The sequence below is a fragment of the Rhinichthys klamathensis genome, unplaced genomic scaffold (genome assembly GCF_029890125.1).
Source record: "Rhinichthys klamathensis goyatoka isolate OS25496 unplaced genomic scaffold, OSU_Roscu_1.1 h1tg000471l_1, whole genome shotgun sequence".
NCBI classification, from domain to species: domain Eukaryota; kingdom Metazoa; phylum Chordata; class Actinopteri; order Cypriniformes; family Leuciscidae; genus Rhinichthys; species Rhinichthys klamathensis.
The window spans coordinates 251,844-278,566 of record NW_026606960.1 but is presented as its reverse complement, the minus strand read 5'-3'; the positions used below and the strand labels follow the sequence as shown (position 1 = coordinate 278,566).

General features: G+C 37.4%; 2 protein-coding genes and 1 long non-coding RNA gene across 3 annotated transcripts; 1 reads left to right on the top strand and 2 right to left on the bottom strand.

The window, feature by feature from the left end:
- The first annotated feature begins 444 nt into the window (after window positions 1–444).
- On the top strand, window positions 445–12,453 carry LOC130072020 (uncharacterized). The gene is made up of 3 exons (XR_008804064.1): window positions 445–471; window positions 1,983–2,119; window positions 12,412–12,453. It is a non-coding gene; the product is annotated as an uncharacterized LOC130072020 (long non-coding RNA).
- Window positions 6,969–22,256, bottom strand: dnajc10 (DnaJ (Hsp40) homolog, subfamily C, member 10). The gene is made up of 23 exons (XM_056236897.1): window positions 22,148–22,256; window positions 21,134–21,421; window positions 20,884–21,049; window positions 20,701–20,751; window positions 19,955–20,037; window positions 19,714–19,845; window positions 19,541–19,634; window positions 16,965–17,042; window positions 16,825–16,868; window positions 16,572–16,703; window positions 15,887–15,976; window positions 15,522–15,632; window positions 14,940–15,054; window positions 13,889–14,016; window positions 13,524–13,640; window positions 12,747–12,848; window positions 12,491–12,646; window positions 11,431–11,564; window positions 11,294–11,347; window positions 10,795–10,942; window positions 8,820–8,942; window positions 8,609–8,719; window positions 6,969–7,302 (listed from the first exon to the last, which is right to left on the bottom strand). Exons 2-23 carry the CDS (start codon window positions 21,329–21,331, stop codon window positions 7,291–7,293), a joined length of 2,379 nt encoding a protein of 792 aa, XP_056092872.1. The 5' UTR covers window positions 21,332–21,421; window positions 22,148–22,256; the 3' UTR covers window positions 6,969–7,290.
- Window positions 22,257–24,174: 1,918 nt separating this feature from the next.
- Window positions 24,175–26,463, bottom strand: LOC130072021 (spermine oxidase-like). Its single transcript, XM_056236898.1, has 3 exons — window positions 25,022–26,463; window positions 24,725–24,908; window positions 24,175–24,374 (listed from the first exon to the last, which is right to left on the bottom strand). The coding sequence occupies exons 1-3, from the start codon at window positions 26,209–26,211 to the stop codon at window positions 24,255–24,257; spliced, it is 1,494 nt and encodes a 497-aa protein (XP_056092873.1). The 5' UTR covers window positions 26,212–26,463; the 3' UTR covers window positions 24,175–24,254.
- Between the last annotated feature and the right edge of the window lie 260 nt (window positions 26,464–26,723).

Sequence of the window (26,723 nt, the reverse complement as noted above, 5' to 3'; positions counted from 1 at the left end):
TAACCTTTCTCAAACAAGGCAACAGTTATGCTTATACATAATTTGGGCTTTTACAGCAGAGGAAACCCTTATTTTATATCTAACACATTTTGGGACTCAGTATCCCCTCTACATAATATATTTTTCAGAAATTGACGACACAAAGTAGTTTTGAAAATATTAACATTTCTACTTTGAGAGGATCCTTAGAATCTAATCTGTCTTCAGACCACTCAGTAGCCTACTTCATATAGATAAATAAAAATAAAAATAAAAAATTACTTTCGTGCCCTGACAGAAGGAAGAGGTTAATTTTATAAATGTAAAAAAGGTTTCACATATGTTCCTACTTTTGTTCAACACTGCCAGAAATTTCTGAAAACATTTTAAAAATCAGGCAAAAGAAAACGTCAGCTGTCACTGAAGGTTCAGGTCCTCTTTGCTATTATTTAACCTGCTGTGAGTGAGTTTAACAACAGAACACAGACTTTGGTAAGTTTTGTTAAGTTTTTAATAGTAATTTGCTTTTATTTTCTGTTATGAACTTACAACCTAATCACACAGTTAGTACGTTTGGGATTTTTTTTTAGATACTTTTAGATATTGAGAAATTTTACCTCATTTAAAAGATAGGATGTAAGTTAGCTAGGATGCTAAAAAGCTGAGATCTATCTATCTATCTATCTATCTATCTATCTATCTATCTATCTATCTATCTATCTATCTATCTATCTATCTATCTATCTATCTGTCTGTCTGTCTGTCTGTCTGTCTGTCTGTCTGTCTGTCTGTCTGTCTGTCTGTCTGTCTGTCTGTCTGTCTGTCGGTCGGTCGGTCGGTCGGTCGGTCGGTCGGTCGGTCTGTCTGTCTGTCTGTCTGTCTGTCTGTCTGTCTGTCTGTCTGTCTGTCTGTCTGTCTGTCTGTCTGTCTGTCTGTCTGTCTGTCTGTCTGTCTGTCTGTCTGTCTGTCTGTCTGTCTGTCTGTCTGTCTGTCTGTCTGTCTGTCTGTCTGTCTGTCTGTCTGTCTGTCTGTCTGTCTGTCTGTCTTTCTATATCTGTCTATCTGTCTATCTATCTAGGCTACATGAACTCAAAGCTAGTGGCTATTAGCTATTTTTTTTAAACGATATGTCTCATTCAGACTTCTTTTTTTCAATAGGAAATACATCAACACCACACTCTGGTTAGCATGGGTCAATTATTCCCTGCTAGTCGAGGCTTGAACTTCACCGAGGTAAAAAGCATATAATATTCATAATTATTAAATAATTGCAAATATTTTGTTATATTATTGTAGATTTATCAGATGGCCACCTGCAGATGAATGGTAATTATATCATGGGAAAGAAAACTGGGCTTGTCAAGCCATGTCATCATGGGATATATTTAAATATGGTAAATGTATACATAGCTGAGAGGACTACACTCTATTTGGTATAGCTTAAAGCATGATAAAATTAGCCAGACTCTTTAATAAACAAACACACAAAGATATGGGTATGTGCAGGAATCTGCCAGGAATTCCAAATCTTTGGAAATGTGTGGAACTTTCTTTGGAGTTCTTATTCCATGTGGCCGTATAGATAACTGACTCAAAGCACTTTCATATGTGCCTGGAGCTCAGCTGTGTGATCGGCCTCGTTCTGATCACCCTTCTTTCGGGAACATGAATAGGCCTATTACGCAATGCAGAGCAGCGCTGCACTATTTTGTTGAAATCAAGCCTGTTGTTTCCAATTAAGCATCAAACGAAATCCGTGACACAGAATCAGTAACACTTACTGTATGTTATCATTTATATTATGCACCCACACAGGTCTGTGTATATATGCGTGAGTCTCCTTCACAGGTGCAAAGCGGTGGATGATGAAGGGTTGTCTGAAGGCTAGAGATCCAGCTCAAATGCATTGCAGATGTCTGATTTAGTCTGCCTCACTGTTGCAGAACGTTAAAACATCTGTACAGCTCACATTTATGGCTTCTTTTCTTTGCCCTCTGCCATAGAAAAACAACTCTGCCCTTTAATGAGGCCAAAGACAAGTGGAGGCTTCCTGAGCCCCGTGTGGGCACTTACAGGAGAATGTCAAAACGTGAACAGCACCTATCTGGTGTGCGGACAGACTGCTAGTTAGTCTTAAACGGTTAGTTCACACACACAGATTAACATTTTTGGTATTATTTACTCACCTTTGTGTTGTTCCAAACCTCTTGGACTTTATTGCTTCCGTGAAAACAAAAGGAGAAATTTTGCGCCAGTCGCATAATTTTCATACAAATGCAATGAATGGAGAATTTCGAGCTTTACGGTGGACACAAATGCACCAAAACTACTACTCAAAATGTATGATTTTGTGGTATAGAAGAAAAAAGTCATCAGGTTTGGAACAGCATGAAGATAAGTAAATAAAATAAATAATTATACAATTTTATAAAATATAATAACTGTAGGCCTATATATATATATATATATATATATATATATATATATATATATATATATATATATATATATATATATATATAATGTCTTATTGTATTATTTTTTATTAATTTGATTAATATATTCATAAATATATACTGTATATATAATATATTAATAAAAACTAATATAAGAAATAAGAAATTATATATAAACATATATGTATGTGTATTTATGTATGTATTTAAATATGTAATAGGCTTTATATATATATTTAAAGCCTTGTGAGCCTTAAAGGGTTAGTTCACCCAAAAATGAAAATTCTGTCAGTAATTACTCACCCTCATGTTGTTCCAACCCCGTAAGACTTTCGTTCATCTTCGGAACACAAATTAAGATTCTCGTCTCTTGATAAACTTAAGATTGAGCCACTGTAGTCACTTGGACTATTTTACCGATGTTTTTACTAAATTTCTGGGCCGGCAGATATCGATTACAATAGAAGCCTATGGAGGAGTGAGACAGCTCTCAGATTTAATCAAACATATCTTAATTTGTGTTCCAAAGATGAACGAAAGTCTTACGGGGTTGGAACAACATGAGGGTGAGTAATTACTGACTTTGTGTGTAAAGCAGACTGGAATTCAAATCATTATTCACTGATAACCATCCTCTAGTAAAGGGGTCTAACTCCCATGTCGAAAGGACTTTGTCATGGTTCCTGCAGCAGTGATTCTCTTGACACTAGATTCCCTCGGAGCACCACATTCTCCAAAACTTCCACAATTCCATTCTTCAGAGCTATTATGCTTTGTCTTGCGAACTTTGTGTACTAATTGATTAATTACTTGAAAAGATGCTTTCTTCCTCTCAAGGGAAAAGTCAATGCTAATTGCTCAAATACAACCTGCCGTGAGGTTTTGAGGACTGCATACGCTTACAGACGAATCCGTTATGATAAGATCTTTGCAATGATAAGCAGCCGCATGCTGTTTTTGGATGTTCTGTAAAGCCAATCAGACGTACTGTAGAGCTGTTCACAAAGCCCCAATTATCACGTTTACATTGTCTGGACAAATAGTTGCTTTACATGTTGGGCATTTTATTTACCTTATCATTAGCACCAAAGACTTCACATCAAACAGAAGACACACACACACAATTATTGGGTATACCTGGTATATATTAGGTGTATACCCGGTTTCACAGACAAGATTTAAGCCTAGTCCCAGGCTAAAATGCATGTTTGAACTGTCTTATATTCTATTGTTTTGTCACAAGATGCAATTGTAATTGTCAAGATGCAAATACAATTGTCACAAGATTACAATTGTAATCTTTTTTTTTCTAAGGCACGTTTAAAAAAGCTATACTTAAATGTCCGAATTTAACTAAAGCCGACCCCTGGCTTAATCTAAGCCCTGCTGTGAAACCAGGCCTTATAGAGTTCTTGTTTATTTCCCAAAGCGGATCATTCAGCTTTTAAAATGTTTTATACAATTTTAGCTTGTGGATCAGTGACAAATAAGAATGTCAAAGATATTTTAAAAATGTAGTTTAAAACACATGCACCATATAGTTAAACAGTCAAGTAATGTATTAAATATTAATGATAAAATATTTTCCTTACACTTTGAATAAATATTTCTTCACATCTTAACTACAAAGCATTTTAAGGTAAAAAATATTTCCATAAACATTATGAATATATTATGAAAACCTGAACTAAATCTCTTTTTTTTTTTATAATAATAATACGTCAAATTTAAAATATTTAAAATCGTTTTAGGAAATAAGGTCAAACTACTGTCAAAGTTTTTGAGTATTTTTTTTTAATCTGTGAAAAAATCTGTTTAAAATCTTTGTGAAGTTACACCCCCTAGACAATTTTACTTTCAAATATCACTAAAATATTAAAATGACTTTTAATTCAAGCATATTTACCATAAAAGAGGTGGATTCATGTCCTTGTCTGTGTGAATTTTCGGAATACTGTAACTTAATAGATGCAATAAATGAATAAAAATACGTATGAATGTAAATCAAGTCATCAACATCTACAAGACTTTCCCCTTGTCAGTATCTGCATCTGAATTTATAGTCATCAGGGAGCTTTATAGTCGTTTTAGTTGAGTTGTGCACCTGATGGAGAAAAATCATTACACTTGCCACTTGGGCTTCATAAAGCCGTAACCTCGATGTGTGCGAACGTGAACTGCAGCAAAATAAAAGACTACATGAACTGAAAGTCAATTTTTAAAAAAAAGAAAAGAAGTATTATTTGGGTGTGATATTTTAATTAAAAAAAAGTATTAAATTATAATCAGGTTATAAATTTCACAACACATTTTTATGATTGTCCAAAATGACGTTGGTTTTTAAAAGCATATAGTGTGTGTTTTCCGTGAACTCTAGTGTTCCTCTCGTTAAAAACCACATTGTGGTTACAAGGTGCTACAACGCGCTGACGCCAGAACTGGGAAAAGCGCTGCCAGCTGAGAGAGCCTGTCCAGCGGCCCCAGGTGGGATTTTTCCACCTCAGAATGAAAGAAAATAAACACGTAGCGATCCCGCAGGGTCGCCCAGTTTCCCGGGAATCACCAGGGCAACCGCAGCTCTGGGAACACTGCCTCACCTGGGCAGGACGTTCACACGCTTCCCATGATTCCTTTCCAATGTTCTCTAATGGTCAAAATGACCTCGAACAATTATTACTGAACCTTGCTTTAATTTGGGGTGTGCTGCTTTTTTATGGGCTTCTCCCAACCCTGCGTGTTACCCATGATTTCATAAGCGCTGGATGGGACCCGTCGGTTAGGGGGGTACGGTGGGGTCACGCAGCTGACGGATTTTCTTCCAGCGCCCGCATGCGCGAGGCCAGGACACACACTGCGCACAGTGATGGGAGCTCCTCACTGACAAGGGGAAGAAAAGAGTTTGATGTGTTGCCACAGCCCCTGGACATTTCATCCGAACATCTGCCGCCAAGCCCTTTGCACAAGTCTTCTCTTCTCCCTTGCTAAAATGGAGGAAGTTCGGATGAACTTAGACCGGAGGCGGCGACACGGTCGCACATGTCCCTGTAGAGATGGAAGAACAAATAGAGAGGTGCCGTTTTCAAGGTCTATAATACCTGGACAGAAATAACCCTTAGCATTCCCATTCCTTGTACAGCGCATGACCTGCTTGATGCCATCTTTGCTCTTGTTCAGGCAGAGCCATCATGACTACACAGACATCATAGACTAGCAACTACCGTGAGCTAATAGCAAAGCTAGCAGACAGGGAAAAAAGAAAGTCCTCAGTCCCAAAATAATCAGGCACTGGCAAAACATCTACTATAATACAATTCATTATTTGCAACTTCTCTGTTTTTTGCTGAATATTTTTTCATCAGATTACATGGGTACTTTTGAATGGCTGCCAATGTCCACTTTAAACATTCTACTAACTATAAATAACCTTGTAACTACATCAACTATCATCAGTCATTAGAGTATTAGTAGACTGTCTGCTTAATATCTGCCAACACTTTATTTTGATGCTCCCCAACAGACAGTCTCTACTAATACTCTAATGTTGACATGTAGTTGGTTACTTCTAGTTAGTAGAATGTCTAAAGTGGATTATTAAAATAAAGTTAAACCATGAAAAAACTTTTTTGGCTGATTTTTGGCCCCATTATGCTGTAGATGCAACATGTACCAGCAGACCATGCTAACCAGCCAAACCTTGAACCTGGTGCTCATTCATATCTTAATAAACCATTTACATAAATCTGAATGGAATATGTGCAAATAGAAGGGGGATAAAGCCTGTATAATTCAAAGAGTTGGGAATTAAAACAATGGTTATAAAAACATTACATTACTGGTAATCTTTAGAAATTTGGGACAATATTTAACCATTTCTCAGCAAATATTAGAATTGAATAGAATAGAATATAGTTAATATGTGCTATACCAAATGAATTTGTTTAATTAAACCCCATATATTGAAAAACAACATTGTAACTCAGTCAAAACAGCCAGTAACAGAATATCAGAAAGAACTATTTAACATAAACAGGGCATTGTGTCATGTTTAATAAGCTGTTGTTTCTACAAAACAATAGTGAATATCCCTCGGAATAAATGCAAACATTCAATTTAAAAGGCCTTTGAGAACTTGATGTTAAATCACTGCCTCCTAGTGGCCACCTGGAGAACATTCACACCTTCATTACAGAAATATCAGTAAACAAAGTAAAAAAAAAAAACAGGGGGGAGGTGTATTCTACAAAGAGTCTCTTCAAACAAATATAGCTGCTAGAAACTAAAATGGTTAAAAGAACAAATAACACAGAACATATCTATCGCCAGTGTAGTGCTATGCTTTCTACAATAATTTGGTTTAACAACAAACTCCATGATAGTTCTAGAAGCACATTAAAATAAGTCTTCTAAAATTGTTCAGAAATACCAAGTAAAATACAACTCTCTTAAAATTCTTTACATTTTACCAGACCGTTTAATCACAGAAATCCAATCGAAAACGGAGCAGCTGTGAGAAAATACATCTATTGTTACAGACATAAATACAGTCTCTGTAAGGAAATGAAGACACTTTTTGACAGTACATTCATAGATTACAGAGGATCATAAATAATTGCACTGCGGTGACCTCTCATTGAATCAGTAACACATTTAGAGGTGCATTTCGAATTCTGATTCCCTCCTCAAACCCTTCTCTGAAGCCGTCGAGGTGAGGCCGCTCCTTTCTACAGTCCATTTGGCAGTCAAAAAACTCAAACAAATCTCTTGCGCTCATCAAAGTGAGTTCATGAGTGTGCGTTTTCTTCCATCACTCTCACCATGCCACATACAACAGCTTCTGTGGATCGCAAGATGTGTCCTATAGTTCATCCTGTAGGGAAGGAAATGAAAAAGATGCTATGAATAAAAACGGTGACTTTTTTAAAAAGATTAATTGTACGTTCTTTTGAAATATGATTCTGGCTTTCAATGATTATGAAAACAGGATAATCAAGATAAAGCTACATTTGTGTTGGGAATAATCTGCTTATTCATTGGACATTGGGCTTTTAATCACTTAACTTCCTGCCCAAAAGGGCTTGCTTCTCTGAAGTTCAAGGAAATCCAGTTTAAATTTCTTTAAAAATATTTTTTAATCAATGAGTAATCATGTTCATTGTGGTCTCAATACTTACCAAAATAATCGTGATTAGGATTTGCTATAATTCAGCAGCCGTATTTTGAATAATAATCATGAACTGGATTGTCACAGCACAATTGTACGGAAGAGGATTAGGGCCAAGCAATAATAAAAAAATAAAACCATCTCGAGATTAAAGTCATTATAATGCGAAATTAAACTCGTTAAATTTCGAGAAAAAAGTCGAAATACAATCTTGAGAATAAACTCATTAAATTTCGAGAATAAAGTCGTTGTGTTTCGAGAAAAAAAGTTTACATTAAAAGTGTCACTGAATTTGCCCGTGCAGAACTTTACTGATAAAAGACGTTTGAGCCGCCACTTGAACAACTGCTGCATGAACAACGAACAGCGCTGGCACTCTGGCATATGGACAGCTATGATAAATTAAAACCGTATGTACGGCATTGCCATTAATGGCTGTATAGATGGTTATAGTCGTTACATTCTGTGGATGGAGGCGTACACAACCAATAACGATCCTAAAGTAATAGCCAGTTAGCTACTTCATAAAAACAGTTACTGGCATAGGAGGGTGTCCCGAGAGCTCCGCGCGGACATGGGGACAGAAAATGGTAGTGTGGCAGCAATGCAAAGGTTTTTACAAAGTAACCATGGAGACAGTTTCTCGAAACACGACTTTATTCTCGAAATTTAAAGAGTTTTTTTTCTCGAAACACAACGACTTTATTCTCAAAATTTAATGAGTTTATTCTCAAGATTGTATTTAGACTTTTTTCTCGAAATTTAACGAGTTTAATTTCGCATTATATAATGACTTTAATCTCGAGATGGTTTTATTTTTTTATTATTGCTTGGCCCTAATCCTCTTCCGTACAATTGTTCAGATTCAACATGAGGAGATTCATTTTAATTCAACAGTTTCATTTTAACCTTGCGTTTTGTGTTCTTCCATGTCAAATTATTCAGTTCGGATCGTAGCAAAATTATTCCTAAACCAAAAGTAGTGAGAGCCAATAGGCAGCGAGTATCTTACTTTAAGTTTGGAGGACTTTCCCTGTAACGCTAGTTGCTGGAGTCTCTGTCGGAGAACGTCTGCGATGACGGTGGCATCTTTGCTGTTAATATGCTCTCCTCCATGATCTCGCTACAAGAGTTTGGGACACAAAGATAGAGAGGTTTGAGTAGGTACAGAAATGACCCAGAGAGCACCTGGAACAATACGATGGCCAGCGCTTGTGCCGTACCCGTGTGGTGCCTATGTGGGGGTAGAATCGGACAGTGGGGTAAGCCTTGATCCCAGCGCTCTGGCAGGTCTGGTAGTGTGCCTGGCAGTCCACTTTACCAGCTCGCACGGTTCCCTTCATCATCTGCAGACGGGAGGAATAGATGACTGATGCTTTGAATTATTCACGATCAGAGCACCTGCACTGATTGAAGCTAGTCAAGAGCCAGTGCTGCATTTTTTTAATTACAATTGCACATTTTACTGCATTTTCAATTTTCAATTTGAGTGAAAAGTCTAAACTGAATCGGCCTTTTGCTTTAATGACTGCAGCTGACATGAACAAAACCTGATGATCACGTTCTACAGCATGATCTGAGAACGACCCAAACACAATCTTGAGATTACACAGACTACAAAATAAGCAAGTGCAATGTGGTGAATTACAATATTACAAACTTTGTCCATTTTTCAAATACTTTTTGCCTCAAATCAAAGACAAGGGTACAAGACATGTACTTCAATCACATGAAACGCTGCAAATGACAGTTTCAAATTAAAAATGGAGAAATAAAATGTGTCTATATATATATTATATATATACACTCACCGGCCACTTTATTAGGTACACCTGTCCAACTGCTCGTTAACACTTAATTTCTAAGCAGCCAATCACATGGCGGCAACTCAGTGCATTTAGGCATGTAGACATGGTCAAGACAATCTCCTGCAGTTCAAACCGAGCATCAGTATGGGGAAGAAAGTTGATTTGAGTGACTTTGAACGTGGCATGATTGTTGGTGCCAGAAGGACTGGTCTGAGTATTTCAGAAACTGCTAATCTACTGGGATTTTCACGCACAACCATCTCTAGGGTTTACAGAGAATGGTCCGAAAAAGAAAAAACATCCAGTGAGCGGCAGTTCTGTGGGCGGAAATGCCTTGTTGATGCCAGAGGTCAGAGGAGAATGGCCAGACTGGTTCGAGCTGATAGAAGGGCAACAGTGACTGAAATAACCACTCGTTACAACCGAGGTATGCAGCAAAGCATTTGTGAAGCCACAACACGTACAACCTTGAGGCGGATGGGCTACAACAGCAGAAGACTCCACCGGGTACCACTCATCTCCACTACAAATAGGAAAAAGAGGCTACAATTTGCAAGAGCTCACCAAAATTGAACAGTTGAAGACTGGAAAAATGTTGCCTGGTCTGATGAGTCTCGATTTCTGTTGAGACATTCAGATGTTAGAGTCAGAATTTGGCGTAAACAGAATGAGAACATGGAACCATCATGCCTTGTTACCACTGTGCAGGCTGGTGGTGGTGGTGTAATGGTGTGGGGGATGTTTTCCTGGCACACTTTAGGCCCCTTAGTGCCAATTGGGCATCGTTTAAATGCCACGGCCTACCTGAGCATTGTTTCTGACCATGTCCATCCCTTTATGGCCACCATGTACCCATCCTCTGATGGCTACTTCCACCATGTCACAAAGCTCTAATCATTTCAAATTGGTTTCTTGAACATGACAATGAGTTCACTGTACTAAAATGGCCTCCACAGTCACCAGATCTCAACCCAACAGAGCATCTTTGGGATGTGGTGGAACGGGAGATTCGCATCATGGATGTGCAGCCGACAAATCTGCGGCAACTGTGTGATGCCATCATGTCACTCCCTGAGGAATGCTTCCAGCACCTTGTTGAATCTATGCCACGAAGAATTGAGGCAGTTCTGAAGGCAAAAGGGGGTCCAACCCGTTACTAGCATGGGGTACCTAATAAAGTGGCCGGTGAGTGTATAAATGTGTGTGTGTGTATATAAACTTTGTCGAACTTTAATCTTTCTTTAAAACACAAGTATGAAGTTACAGTTTGTATGTTAAGTTTTTAGAGTTTAATTGTGAAAAGGAAAGCATAATATTTTAAATATGATTCTCACTTTACGAGGAGGGTAAATGACGTTCTATATCAGAGGTCTTCACAAATTAGTCTTACCCTGGCAAGAACTTCAAACTCAGGGGCAAACTGCTGGCATGGGCCACACCACGGGGCGTAGAAATCCAACACCCAGTGATCCTTCCCTCCCAAAACCTTTCTCTTAAAGTCCTCAGGGGACAGATCCACTGAGGCACGAGGCAGCGAGCTACAGAGAGAAGACACCATGGGTTTGAGGTTATGTAATATAGCTCTGCCTACATAGACAGCATCCTAACAGATGGAACCAAAAGTGACTGGTTTGTAACTCTGTAGTTAGGCAGCAACTTTAATTCAGTAGAGTTTTACGTTAGCATGTTGCACTGTGTATAACAGCTAAGCTAATTAAAGAAATTGGCTTATCATATCATGTTGTTATAAAAGCTACAAGCTAAAGTTGTACTGAAATTAATTTAATCAAGTCTCTCGCATGCTTACCGGGAACTATTAATCAAATAGGATAAGCTGATTAAAACGCGGGTGAATTTATGGATATTTTGTGAGAATTAATCAGGCTCACCTCAAAGCCCAAGACTTGAGTGAAAAGGCATCCCGGTGCCATCCGTTGTAGCTCCTGTTAACAATGGGAGAGAAACACAGAACTTGTTGAACTGAGGTGTAATTGTATATGAGGTAGGGAATGTAAAGTACACTCACTGGTACTGGTCTCTGCGGTTGCTGTTCTGAGGGAACAGGCGGATCTCTGGGTAACCTCGAACACTCTCGCTCTGGCAGAACGAGTGGTCTCTCTGGCAGTCGACTGTTCCCACGTTTACAATCCCTCTCAGCATCTAGAACAGGCACAGCAATAGGGTAGTTATGATCATGACATTTTTGCAAGCAATTACTTGTCAAATGACCGCAATAAATTGTATTTTTTTTATTCACATAAAGTGTAAGCTTAAAATGGATACACCTTAAGAAAAAGTTACACGGAACTTGGAAATATTTCAAATGACTACCTTTGAGGCTTTGCAAAACAAATACTGCACAGGTTAAAATTATATGAGTAATATTTCAAATATTATATACAATTAAATATAAATTCTCAATCTAAATATTAATATAAAATATCTTAAAATTAAATAATAAAGAAAAAAATATTTTAAGCCAATTTGACTTCAGATTTTTTTCAAACAGATGGAGTGCTGTAATAAAATCAAGGGGTGCTTCAAATATAATAAATAATGTATTCAGGGGTGTGCATACTTATGCAGTTAGGTTATATTAAGTTTTTATTTGATCTTTTTTTCTCTGAAATGTCACTTTGGTTTTCAGTATTACAATATAATAATAAATGCCAATTAAAACATGACCATTAATAAGTATAATAGTATAGTTAATAATAGTACACTAGACGTCATATGAATATTCAGGATATATTTTAAGACTGTGCTTTTAAACTTAAGATGAAGGAAGACCTTTTAGTTTTTTTGTAATTACCTTTTGGACAAAATCTCTGTGTCCTTTACACAGATAGTTACACAAATGAGTGAAAGTGCACTCAGAATCCTTAATTTATTTCATGGCATTTTAAGTATTTGCATGAAATTCTGTGAAAATGTCAAAAATAAAATGGCAAGTGCACAATGATTGTGGTTATCACAAATCACGATTAAATCAAACATTTGTGGACAGGTGCTTTAAAGGGCTTTCACATCGAGATCATATACAACCAAAAAGTGTAACTGCCAGTGTTATATATGAGGGCAGATACCCGTGCCATTCTCCTCCACTCAGGCAGCAGGGCCTGGCAAGGGCCACACCACGGCGCGTAGAAATCCACCATCCATGTCTCTGAGGACTTGCGTCTCTTCACCAGCTCTTGGAATGACTCTGGGGTCAAAGTCACCACAGCAGGGTTCACAAGGTCCTGCAATAGATACAATCTATTTCATCTAAACAGATGCATGTATGAATTATGACTGAGAGTATGAAGTGTAACCGTAATCTGTGCCTCAGCTCTTTCTCACCTCTATGAACTCCAGGATGCCGTCTGCAGAGTGATGGCCCTCATACTCATGAATGCTGGACTTGTTGAAGATTACAGTTGTTGGATATGCATGAATGTTGTACTGAAGAAGGGAAAGATGCAAGAGATGAGAACCGGCTGTCACCCGAACCTTCATACTCAGGTAAAATAAGCATATTTATATACAATGAAAAGGTCTAAAATAATCATAAATGAAATATAAATAAAGTCAAAGGCAATGCAATGCGAAGATAGGGAGTGTTTGAAACTGGTTCAAAAAATATAATAAGTACAACAATTATAATAAAATGTAAATAAGTTATTATTACTAATTATAATTGATTATAATATATTAATAATTACTAATATAATCAATAAAAATAACAATAATAATATAAAATTATTATAAGTTGTTAAATATTTTAGCAATTTTGCAACTTTACCGTATAAGAAACATTATTCATTATTATAAAATGTTTTGCGATTTAGCTGTTAGTGGTACAGAAATGACACACTTCACTTTTAAGCAATATGAAGAGAAAGTAACAAGTCAAATGCTGTGGTTTCCTGTGGCAAAGATTCAGAAGGTTTTACGATGATTCTATAACCAGATCTGTTAAGTAAGACAGGAAGCCAATGAGAATCTCAATCCCTAATAAGTACATGCTCTGCAGGAAACCACATTATTATGCTAGAAATACTGAGCACATATTAAGCCATCATGCCCAATCAACTGTCAAATTCTGCAACGTTTGAGCGAAGGCGAGTATCTCAGTACCGTGTTGCAGAGCCCCTCGTGCACGGTACAGTCTAGAGTCCCAAACTTCATCTGTCCAAAGAGCTGGATGGAGGCTTTTCTCAACTCGGGGAGAAGAGCTCGACATGGCGGACACCACTGTAGGACAGAATAATTACGCATAATAAAGAATCTACATTTCAAACACAAATCCAAATGATGCTTTTAATGTGTGAATTTCACACTGTGTCAGTAATGTTCACTGTGCTTGCCTCCGCTAATCATTTCTCACCCTACTGAGTTTGATGTAGCATGGAAGTTACCATGGTAATGTAAGTATGTGCTTGGCAGATAATCATTAGTGTTCAAATGGAGGCTTCAGCAGAGGTTTAGATGTAATAACTCACAGGAGCGAAGAAATCAACCAGCCAGGGCTCCTTCTCGTGGCTGGGGAAGTTCTCAGGCCTGAGGGTGGTGACGTGGGCATTCACACTCTCTTTTGCAAAGGCCACAACGTTGTAAAGGGCATCCTTACCTGGAGATTTAACACAAAGTACAAATCACAAACATTTTAGACCAATACCAAACTAAATTTTACCAATTTGGATGAATGTTTAAAGGTTTTAATGTCTTTTAACCCTCTGATACAGGAAATATTTAAAAGACATTTTTAGCCATTCGGGGAGTGTACCGTAGTTACATCCAAACCACATGACCTTTACCAACTACATTACTGTTTACATTTGGGGGTTAGATTTTTTTAAAAGAAATTAATACTTTTATTCAGCAATGATCAAAACTGACAGTAAAGAAAATGTATGTTACAAAAAAATTATATCTCAAATAAATGCTGCTCTTTTGAACTTTCTATTCATCAAAGAATCCTAAAAAAAATTATCACTGTTTCCACAAAAATATTAAGAATCACATCGGTTTTCAACACTGATGATAAATATTTCTTAAGCAGCAAATCATCATAGTAGAATGATTTCTGAAGGATCGTGTGACACTGAAGACTGGAGTAATGAAGCTGAAAATTCAGCGTTGCATCACCGGAAAAAAATACATTTTAAAATATATATTAATGTAGAAAACAGAAAACTGTGTGTGTGTGTAATATTTTTGTTTTAATGTATAAGCAAGCATTGAAATATTTGGTAACACTTTATTTTAAGGTGACATAGTTACACGTTACTACATGTACTGTACTTACTATAGTAATAACAGAAAATGATGCATAATGACAAGTAACTAAACCCTAAAGGTAACTCTATGGTAAGTACATGTAGTTAAGTAACATTACTTAGTACTTTTTTTAGTAAGTGCAATGTAACTACAGTATGTCACCTTAAAATAAAGTGTAACCCAATATTTACTTGAATAATTAATGCATCAGAGGGCTAAAAAACACTTTTTTTATTATTTAGAACCAGAATATTAAGTCTTACTAAAACTCACCATGGTAAATCTCAAAATCATGAATTCCAACCCCTTTAAAAACAGCCACACAGGGCTTCTGTATATACAGAGAAGCACACAGCTCTAAATCTGAGACGCAGTCCACCTTCCCCACCTGTGCAAACAGATGAATGCAATGAATCCAACACAACAGCACCATATACCAGAACTCATATGACCTATGTACTGCATAAAACAACAGTAAAAACAGCAAATGTTCTGTCACCATATACTCATGTTGTTCTAAACCTGTACGATTTTCTGCCTCAAAAAATAGGTGAAAGCACCATGAAAGTACTATACAGTAGTCCATACGACAGCTTCATGTGAGAAACAGACTGAATCTTAGCTTCAAAACACTAAGATTATATTGCGCACAAGTCATACAAACGACTTTTATGGTGCTTTTTGCAGCTTGATATGGTAACAAGCAGCATGACCACTCTTCAAAATTACTATTTTTGTGTTTCATGGACACAAGTCAGTCATACGGGTTTGGAACAACATGAGCAGAAGAAATATTTTAATTTAAGTTAACTCTAAATAAAATCAGGAATGTCAAGAAAAAAAGAAATCAAGAACCTGTATGTTAGAGTCCTTAAGAAGAGCTTTTAGTTTTTTATACTCATGTGTTGCCAAATTGTTGTGTCCAAAGGAGAAACTGATGAGCCATCGATGATGAGCCAATTTATGCTGAAATGACAAAATCAGAAAAAAAAACCCCCTGATCATTAGTAGGGTATCTTTCATGATATTTCCAAAAAGATGCACATCATTATGCCACGCAATCATATTTCATCCAGCGCGTCAGTTACTGTGTAAACAGTGATACTGCAGGTAGTTCAGGGTGCGGTACAGGACTACGTTCAGTTCAGTGCAAACAAACTCTTTTTCTACAGCTTTTCCTTGTTCTTACGATCTTCATTAAAAGTCACTTGCACTCTTACCTCGAAGCTGCTCTTTGTAAGAATCTCCAGGTCAGGCAGATGCTGCAACACTTGTGCATATATATCTCTAGTATCCAAACTCTGGATAAACTGCAAAGTTAATAAAAATAAAAATGAAAACCAGCCCATCAGATTGGCTCAATTAAGAACTACTACAACTGGACAGAATGCAATATTTAGGGTATGTTTCCACAACAACAATGCAGTAAAAACAGAAATGTTAGAAAAGTTTACCGTACAGATGACAACGTTGTCAAAATGATATCGGTTCACACGGATCCACAAAAATGACTAAAAACGCTGTATTATGCATGCCAGGTCAGTAGTTGGCGATGTCACTTTGTAAAGAAACACTACACGCCTGCGCACAGATGCATTCTTCTACAGAGCGGTGAATACAAACAGTAAATCTACACTTTGCTGGAGAAGCGTTAATAAACCTCACTGAACACGTAATACACATGCGCGCATGACGTGACCATTTTCACAAATTTGCGTTTTTGTAGTTTACACTGAGACAATAATGGTGGTGTTGTTTTAAAAAAACGTGCACTTTGGAACCCGTTTTCATTTTCAGATCCCCAAAACTGTTGTCGTATTAATGAATGGCCAAAAAGCATACATTTTTTTCTGTTTTTAGTTGAAAAGTGTCATGTAAACACCCCCTTAGAAAGAAGTTCCCTACCAATACGCTGCCTTTCTGAGCAAGGGAACTGCCAGGGGGAAAGAGGGCCGTTGTGCTAGTGGTGATCTCAAAGCTCTCACACAAATCTGCCTGTTTGGAGCAATCCATCCATCCGACATTGACCAGACCGTCCTGCAGAGAGAAACATGTTCATTCGTGCTCACGAGACAATAACATACTTTATTAAACGGTTTGTTTACAATATGTGATACTTGAATTGAATCTGGTTAAACATGATCAGCTCAACGCTTACCAACATTCCAGCTAGCTTCCGTCTTGTCTGAGGTTCCAGACAATCTATGAAAAGAAAAAGTGTCATTTTAGTGAGATTTTAAGAAAATATCAGTATTTCTAGCATAAAATTGTACCCTTAAGGTTTAGTAGCTGTCTCACCCCCAGTGTCTGCACAGAAACTTATCAACCAGCCGATTCTTTCAGCAAATGCCCGATCAATCTCATTGGAAATGTTCCCTGAAAATCAAAAAATCCATTTTACATAAAATGTTCAGCATAAATCAGTACAGGCAGTACAACATAAAAGACTATATAAACTTAATGTTATGTTAACTCTTCATATAAATACTTTAAAACAATATATTTCACATTACTTGAATGAATATAAGAGGTTTTTTTGCATTACTGTAACAGGAATTGGGAGGAAACATGCTTACATTTTCATAAAAATAATTGCACATAAGGCAAAAATAGGAAAACATTTTCTTTATACACAGTATAATTTCTTATTTTTTCTTTTGAAATTAAGGATAAACAGTAGTAAATACAGAGTGAAAAGGTATCTAAACGCACCAAATTGCACAAAAAGGAAAAGTATTAAAGGGGTCACGAAATGGATTTTTTTAAATTATTTTAATGTGTTCAATGAGGTTCTTTGCACATAAAAAAAACAAATATATAAAAGTGGGAAAACTATTATTTTCAACCCTCATTCTGACCCTGTTTGAAAGATCCGTTTTCAAAAGAAGTTCACCCAAAAATTACAATTATCCCATAATTTACTCCTTTCTTCTTTCGGCCGAATACAATCAGAATTATATTAAATAATATCCTGGCTCTTCTCAGCTTTGTAATGGCATTTAATAGCGCGCAAGTTTTTGAAGCTCCAAAAAGCTCATCCATCCATCATAAAAGTAATCCATACCACTCCAGTGGGTAACAAATGCCTTCTGAAGCGAAGCGATGGGTTATTGTAAGAAAAATATCCATATTTAAAACTTGTTTTTCACAGGAGGCATCTATTCTCACCTAAGCTTAAGCTATGCCTACGTCATACATCGGGTCAAAGGTCACCCTTCCATCGGGATTCGACTCTGAATGATGCGAATTTGGGACTCAGTGTGCAAGGGCCTTTAGGCTTGTAAACGGTCACTGTTATGATTGGCTAACATCACCGCCCACTCGCTATTACACTCGAGTAAGTATCAGTATTTTTTTATTTAATGCCACGTAAGCATCTGTGGTATCTTCATGGCAAAAAACTGACTTACAAAAATACAAAAGTTACATATATACAATTCAAATAAAACCAAGCAAACAGAAAAAATAAAGCAATTAATATTATACAATATTTATAACATTAAAGCTGCAGTCCGTAGGGTGAATCTGTTGTCACTGGTGATCGTCGTTTGAACCTTTCTGGATCCGCCATCAAATTAATAAGTTTAATTATATCAAGTGCTGTGAGAAAAGGCTATAAATCTCCACCTCAAACATCCTCACACTTTATGTGTACAGAAGATGTGACGTAATGACGCAAAGACATGCTCGAATCTCCCGCGGAAATCCACCAGTACCACTGGAATTAAAAACATTATTGCAAGCTTACCGTTTTGAATCCAGCTAAGGCAAGAAGAGAGTTTTGAACACTGGCTGGTTATGTACATGCTCAAATTTATTTTGGATAATTTTTAACCCCAAAAAGTTACGGACTGCAGCTTTAACATGATAAAAATTATAAAACCTTTTCTGGTAAAATCTTACTAAATAAGTCCTTAAGTGAGCTTACTTACTTACATCAAAATTATTTTCTACTTGCATTAAAAGTGGGACAACAAAATGTTTAATGGAAAGGGGGGTTTTGCAAAACATACATACTTTAATTTTAAGAATTAATCTTAAATCTTGTATGACCTATACGTCATCTGGTGAACACCACTTGATCAAATCTTGTTTACAGGGAGATTAAAAGTCTGTTTGAGATTTCAGAATGGATTTCATGTAGTTGTACACGCGAGTCAGTGTTTTGAAAAGGGTTTGCGATGTAGCTGCTGTCAGATGCAATTCAGCTGACTGCTTCATTTGCCTGTTCTTTGCAAACGCTCCATTACAATGTGCCTCGTGTTCAAAACAATCTGCAGTCAAATTCTCTGAAACAAACATATAATCTTCCGACGCGACCCATAAAGCCATAAACGAAAACATCCACTTGTTCCTGAAGCCGGTATCCTTCTGAAGTCTGTACAAAGCAGCTGTTTAAACAGGACGCGTCAAAGCAAACGTTCCTTCTCCTCGGCAGACTCGAACGTGTGGATACGTCAGATCTGTCCACTGGATGCAGTGTATCCTGTGTCATTGATTATAATGGGTTCTATTTACTTTTGACACAACGCTCACATCCAGTGTAGGCAAATGTCAGTGACTGAATGCCAGTGGGCGGGGCCTATGGTGATGTATAACTATTCGTCGACGTCTTGCTCTGGAGGCAGGCATACGCAAACATATTTCCCCATGTGCCGTCACAAATTCCACAACATCCAAACGAGTCATTTTTGGAGGTTGATTAAATAAATACTTTGTTTATAATGAGGAGGATGCTTTACGCTATAAAATTGGATGTTTTAATGGAACAAAGACCTCTTATTTGTCAAAAGATCAGGGTGAATTTGATTTTTCATGTCATGATCCCTTTAACATACATTTATAATAATAATAGATTTTAAAAAAAGGAAGACCTTGCCATAGTTCCGTCACTTTGCTCTCCACAAACTGCATTGCAAATTTGGTGAGGCTTGATTTTGTTCTGTCGCCATAGTATTTCTCTGGATTCTGTTGGCATGATTACATTTTTATTTTAGATTATACACATCTTATGTATTACATACTGATAGAGACAGAATGTCCTCACCATTCCCGTTCTGAACACATAGAGGCTTGGGTAGCTGCTGATTCCTTTGCTACGGCACAACATGCCATTATCACCGCAGTTCACGGCAGCGATCCGAATCACACCGTCCATTTCCTTAGCAAACTCCCGCCACTGTGGAGTGCGTTCACTTGTCAGTCAAATAAACTACAGTGCCTAGAACAATTCTGAAATGTGTGCTCTGAGGAGGAAGTGACTAAGAGGAGAAAATAAAGTTACGCACCGTGGGGGCAAGCTCGTGACAGTGCGAGCAGCGTGGGAAATAGAAATTCACAAACCAGACCTCTCCAGAATTTACAGCTGCATCTGTGGAAAAAGACAAAACCGGTGTCACAACACTGCCATTTGCAAAAACAGGTTAGGCCTCTATTTGAATACCACAAGATCAGCTGAAAAGAGATGGAGGGAGATGAAAAACCTAACAAGAAATTGTCATATCTGGTCATATCTCTCCCCAAATTCAAAATAAAAAACAAATTTTGTATAAAGAAAATATAGTCTATGTTTAGCCTTTTCTTGATTGTTATTTTAAACAATACCTTTCCAATTCTTCAAGTAATAAAAAAATTCAAACTCATTAATACAATGTGAAATATACATTTTAACAGCATTTAATTTGTGCGAAATTAAAAAAAAAATCTGTAATACGGTAAATTATTAGTGATCTCTAGAGACTAATGACAATCACCATTCACAATAATGAAAATTGCACAAATGAAAATGTAAAGTAAATGTCTGGATGCATAATTTGAAAAACTGGGAAATGTCATGGAAATATTGTCACACTGCAGAAATTCTTAATTTTCTTTAAAAAATATAATAAAAAAATTTATGTTTTGATTTTGGGGTGAAATATGGATAACCTGGACATTTTTTCAAGAGATTCAGTCCAGCACACAGACGCTTTTTCCATTTGCCTAGAAATACAATATAACCGCATAATCAGCGTGATTTAAGATGATCACTTACCAAAGTCCCCTCTGTCTAGTGTAGTAATTTCTGGATCATCATCATAAATTCCTGAAAAACACAACTTTGTGGTTTTTCTCCAATATAGAGACAAGTACGGCGTATCTTCCTACACATTTACTTCTGTATTGTAACACTATGAAATAACATCCACATAGAACATAACGTGGAGAACTAAATTACCAAAATCATATCTGTAATAGTTCCAGCTTTCATATCTTCCTCCTTGCTGTTCATCTTGCAGGCCCTTCTCTCCATACTTGTCGTATTTCTTCCTCAAGTCCTCGTCCTTCAACACCTCATAGGCACGATTGATCTTCAGGAAATTGTCGTGGGCCGTTTCATCATTCTAAAAAGACAATAGCAGCGTTCTCAGAGTGTCACAAGAAAGGAGGACACAGTCTGGTTGGCATGCCATAATAAAGCTACTCACAGGGTTTTTATCTGGATGCATTGTGAGAGCAAGCTTTTTGAAAGCCTGCCGAATCTCACGCGTACTGGCCTCTCTCGAGATACCCAACAACTTGTAGTAATCTTCATCGGAGGAAATGGAAACGAAAAGCCACACTGCGATGAAGGCAAACAGCAACGACTTCCTCGAAGGTGTCAAATGATTTTGGAATGACTCCATTGCTGAAAGTTGTTGTTGATGCAGATCTTCAGTGTTTCAAGGTTGGAGAACTGCTTACAGGAGTGTGATGATCATCCTGAATTGATACACCTTGTAAGTGAGAGTGAAGAAGAAAGAGAAGAGATCTCAAATGAACACGTAGCCTAGATGTTTACAGAGGGCGGAGCAACTTTCTCATGCCATCTGAAATAATTTACATCACTCTAAACATTATATATATATATATATATATATATATATATATACCATTACTTCAATATAAAATAAAATAATATATCAATCTCAATTATCATTACTGTATTAATAAAACATAATACAGCATACATAATAATTAAGGCAGTTCAACGAATACTACAATGATACTTGTTTACAACTTAATACATATAACGTTACTAACAGTAGTCATGAAACATATTTATAAATATACATAAAACGTACATTACAAACATAATATTTTAATCGCCGTTGCCTGAAACTCATTTAACGTTACAATCAGTAAATTAAAGCTTCAGGAGTGTCTAGTGATCAGTTCTGGTTAACGTTAGGTGTGCAAAGCTAGAGCTGCAAACTAGTATGAGACTAGTCGGTATAGTATAACAGTTCACATTTAGATCCATACTTAAATGGTTTTAATTCATTTTTGTGTGTTGGTGAATGCTGATGTGAGATTACAGAAGCTGTTGGATCATCAGCAGGCTAACGTTAATTACCGCATTCCAGTCCTAAACTTTTGATCAAAAGCCACAAGTGACTCCTCGAGATAAATGTAAGTAACATTAGCACATGTATTCCGATACAATGTGTATATTGTCTCACCTGTTCTTAAATGCTCTTTATTACTCCACCAGTTCTGCCCTAATGCATGATCTTATTCGCCGAATCACCGGTGTGACTGCAGCAGTGTGAAGCACGCGGCCGAAAGAAAACAACAACCCCCGGAGGTACGTAATTTTTCAAAATAAAAGATGTGCTCAATATCAGAATCAGAAAGAGCTTTATTGCCAAGTGTGCTTGCACACACACTGAATTTTTATTGGTACTGAAGCTTCCAGTGCACACATACAAATACACCAAGAAGAAACATAGTAATAAAAAAATATAAGAATACAATCTAAAAGTATAAAGACACAATCAGGTTTAGTCATAATAAGATTATGAACATTACAATATTATGAATAAATATCAACTGAGTTTACAAAGATATTGCACTAAGCAGCAGGGTATGGCACTTTGCCATTTTGCCATGGGAGGCATTTAACTGTTTAAGAGGGAAATGGCTTGTGGGAAGAAGCTGTTCCTGTGCCCAGTGATCTGAATCATCATCCAGACGGCAACAGTTCAAACTGTTCAGGGGGAGTGGAGTCTGATGATTTTACCTGCCCTCTTTCTCACTCTGGAAGAGTACAGGTCCTGGAGGGGGGCACCAATAATCCTCAGCAGTCCGGACTGTCTGTTGTAGTCTCCGTATGTCTGATTTTGGTAGCTGAACCAAACCAGACAGTTATAGAAGTGCATAGAACAGACTCAATGACGGCTGTGCTGATAAGAAGTGTGTCAGCAGCTCCCGTGGCTGGTACAACCTCTGCTGGGCCTTTTCACAATGGAGTCAATGGCTGAATCCGAAATCGCCCCCTAAATCCTCAACGTTAGTCCACTAATACAGTTCATTTGAAGGAGTGAATAAAAAAACGAGTGAGTGAATTTGGACAGCCGTTGAGTGTACATCGGCTATACACACACTCGTTATTGTGGCGCAATGTGGGATAGAATGAGTGCATTCGATAACGTCCGCTATAGTTTCGGACACCACTACAAATGGCTGTTCCCTAAAATAATACCCTATTTGAGGGTATAGGGGGTGATTTCGGATTTAGCCAATATGATTGTCTCACTTCAGATCCTGAGAGATGGTGGTGCCCAGGAACCCGAATGACTCCATGACTCCACTACCCGAATGACTCCACTACTACTCATGATGGTGAATGGGGGTTATAATGCTGCGGTGTTTCTCACAATCATCTCCACAGTTGAGCATGTTCAGCTCTAGGTTGTTACTTGAAATTAGTTTTGTAGACAACTATAAACTGTGCCTATGTGTACATTTTACAATAACTAAAATCAGAATGGGTCATTTGGAGTGGATAGTTTAGGAAAAAATTTAAATATCCCAGGATGCACCTCATGAAATTGGTTGAGAGAATTAACACAATTTAAACACAGAGCTGGAATCTAGACAAAGAAGCTCAAATATAAGCCAACATTTTTTCTTAAAGAACCTTTATTGATCACTGCATATTCCCTAATCATCATATGTGGTATTTCATAGTTTTGATGACTACTATTATTCTAAACAATAATAAATAAAAGGGTAGATATTAATAATAAGGAATAAGTGGAATGTGCAAACGTTTGATGATCAAACATAGATATTCCCAGTGAAATAATTCATTTAAGGCATTGTGGCATTGCAAAAGTCCCCCATATTGTATGATCAAAAAATTTTATAATAATTTTGAGGCCATTTTAAAACAATTCAAGTGTAAATTTCCAGGATCATGCTGCATACCACTCGAGGGCACTGTATTTGTGCTGCAGTATGTGAAGTATTTTTTAATAATTTTTTAAATATTACAGTATTTACTTTAATTAAATTTTTAGAAAATATTATTTAACATTGTTTGGCGTGTGGGAAAGAATATTTCTCCATCAGTACTACACATATAACACGTTGGAGTTTAACAATTAACCAGACAGAGATATGCTTGGTTCAGAGATCACTTGGATGAAGGATCCTCTGTTTATCAGGCAGCCTATGGGTCGTTTAAACACAAGACTTGTGCAAGTCTATAAAATGTTATCCACTCATAAAATGTAATCTTCATGAAATGCTAATGTATGTTGCCCTCTCTTTGGTACTGTATGTTCAATCGGCGTAATAGCTTATGAGTCTTTCTGCTTCTCTGACGCCTGTGAGGTACGCTCCATGGGTCGTGGTGTAGAAGTTCACATGTGTAGCTTCACCAGCAAACAACACCTGAAGGTGCTTCAAAAACAGAGAAAAGAAATTGTTGATAACTCCATCACTGATTAATTTTGGAAAATGCAATCTGCTTCCTATCTTTTACACTATTGCAATTGACAGCAGCTAAAGCTATAAAAATATTTTCCCTTATTTACTTATATTAACTGAAATAAAGTTTAAATAAAATAAAATATATATGTTAGAATAGTAAAATAACACCGGCAGATACATAAGTTTGTTTGTAATAATAATGGTTATGAGATATCAAACTCTACTTAAGGTTTTGTTCTATATAGATAACAATTAAATATATGTATATATATATATATTACCAAAATAATCGAACACTTATAGAAGATATTAAGAGTTACCTTCCTGCCTCTGCATTTATATTTAGGGGGAAGAGGTGACGCTAATGCCTTGTGTGCTTTCACTCCATTGACACCATCAGGAATAAATGTATAGGAGCCACGGACGTGGGAATCAGAGCCCCATCTGGTGATCAGTGTCTTTGAGACTTCTGGCACTGTCCAGCCTGTGAAAGACCTGAGCAACCTTTAAAGACAAAACAGAGTTTGTTATATATGGAGAGAGATATTTGACCGAGAGATATTTGGCCATGGTAAAATGATCATACATCATATATTTCATAATTTATGTCACCATACCTCACACATATAGCTCCGATTTCACTGTCCTGAAGATTCTCCATATACAGAGCTTCTCTACCTGTGATCCAGCCACACAGAGCCGTAGGATGACGAGCCACTGTATCAAAACCAGTGATCTTCTTGAACCACGTCTTTTTCCAGGTTTCTCCTTCAGACAGAGCCTCATAAACATCTTTATCTTCAGGCCCTTCTTTCCACACCAGCTGAACCCCGGAACAGTCATCTGGCCAGAAACTTTCCTCAAAAAACAGGAAAATTTTGTCCACTATCCCAAAGCCAAGATTCTCAATTGCAGACAGCTTTTTCTCCGGTAAGGACGGTTTGAACATGGTTGTCGCTTTGTCTTTGAGAACCCCCAGAGATACAGTGACAATCACATGATCTGCCTCAAAGCTCTGTCCATTTTCACAGACGACCTTAACAGGATACCTTTGATCTTCACCACTACCTTTTTTGACCAAGTCCCATTGGATGCTCTTGACCGGTGCACTACACTGGACAGTTCCCGAAGGCAGATCTTTCAGGAGAACATCCAAGATTGCTTGATAACCACCAGGCCCCAATGTATTAAAAAATCCTCCCTCTAGAGCAGTGTAATAACTAATCTGAGATGCAGAAACCTCATAGAGGGTGGAGCAAGCCTCATCTGTGCATTCGATTCTCTTGCACCATTCAAAAACTTGCCGGGCGTCCTCTGTCGCCGCTAAAGGAGCTTCACCAAAAGCATCATCCAGATAAGCACCTAGAGTTAGTTTCCTGTGCCTGCTCTTGAGTTCATCATCAAAAGCTTTGTCGGTGAGCTTGCTGAAGCACGAACTCACCTGATCTACAACTTTTGTGGAGACCTGCTTCCCATCTTCTTTGAAAAAGTAATCTTGAGGAGTTACAGAACGAGGCTGGCACATGTTTTTGCGTGCAGAAGGTCCCTCAGATAGCAGGTTCTCCTCTTTCGCAATCTTGAACAGAGGGTTTCCTTTCTGCCCGTGGATCCAGTTAGCTCCAACTTCAATGACATTCTCGCTGAACGGTTTAGTGGTGTGCGCTCGACCTCCAACTCTTTCCTTTGCCTCAACAACCAGGACATTTTTAAATCCTGCCTGCACTAACTTGGCTGCAGCAGCCAAACCTGCAAAACCTGAACCTACCACTACAACTTTGGGATTTTCTGGTCCCGAACAAGAACTCATTATTGCTGCTTTGTTGAGCTGTTTAGGGAGAGAAAAGCAGGAAATGTAGTCGTAAGAATTAAAAGCTACTCTTGCTCAGCAGTAAGTATCAAATAACAGAGAGTACAGGTATATGAGTGTAGTGCACTATGCTCTAAAGGAGTTTCCTTTATGTGCCAGTGCTTAAACACCTGTAACACCTGACCTTTGTAGTTAACTGAATCTTGAGATAAGGGACCAAACGTGTCCTACACACAAAAGCCCTCTTTATGTTAAAAATGAAGTTCACAAAATTAAAAATACTTAAAAAGTTACATCTAAAGTAAATCTGTATAATCAGGGCATTTGTTGCTATTTTTAAATAAATTCCCTTAATTATCTCTCAAGAATCAGCGAGTCCATACAAATCTTTGTAGAGATCAGGCGGTCATGGGATCCAATCAGATGAAGATGCAGCATGTATGATACTTACAAAAAAGATGTGTTTCTCAGTAAAACCTGAGTAAATCTACATGAACGAACATTCTTCTTGT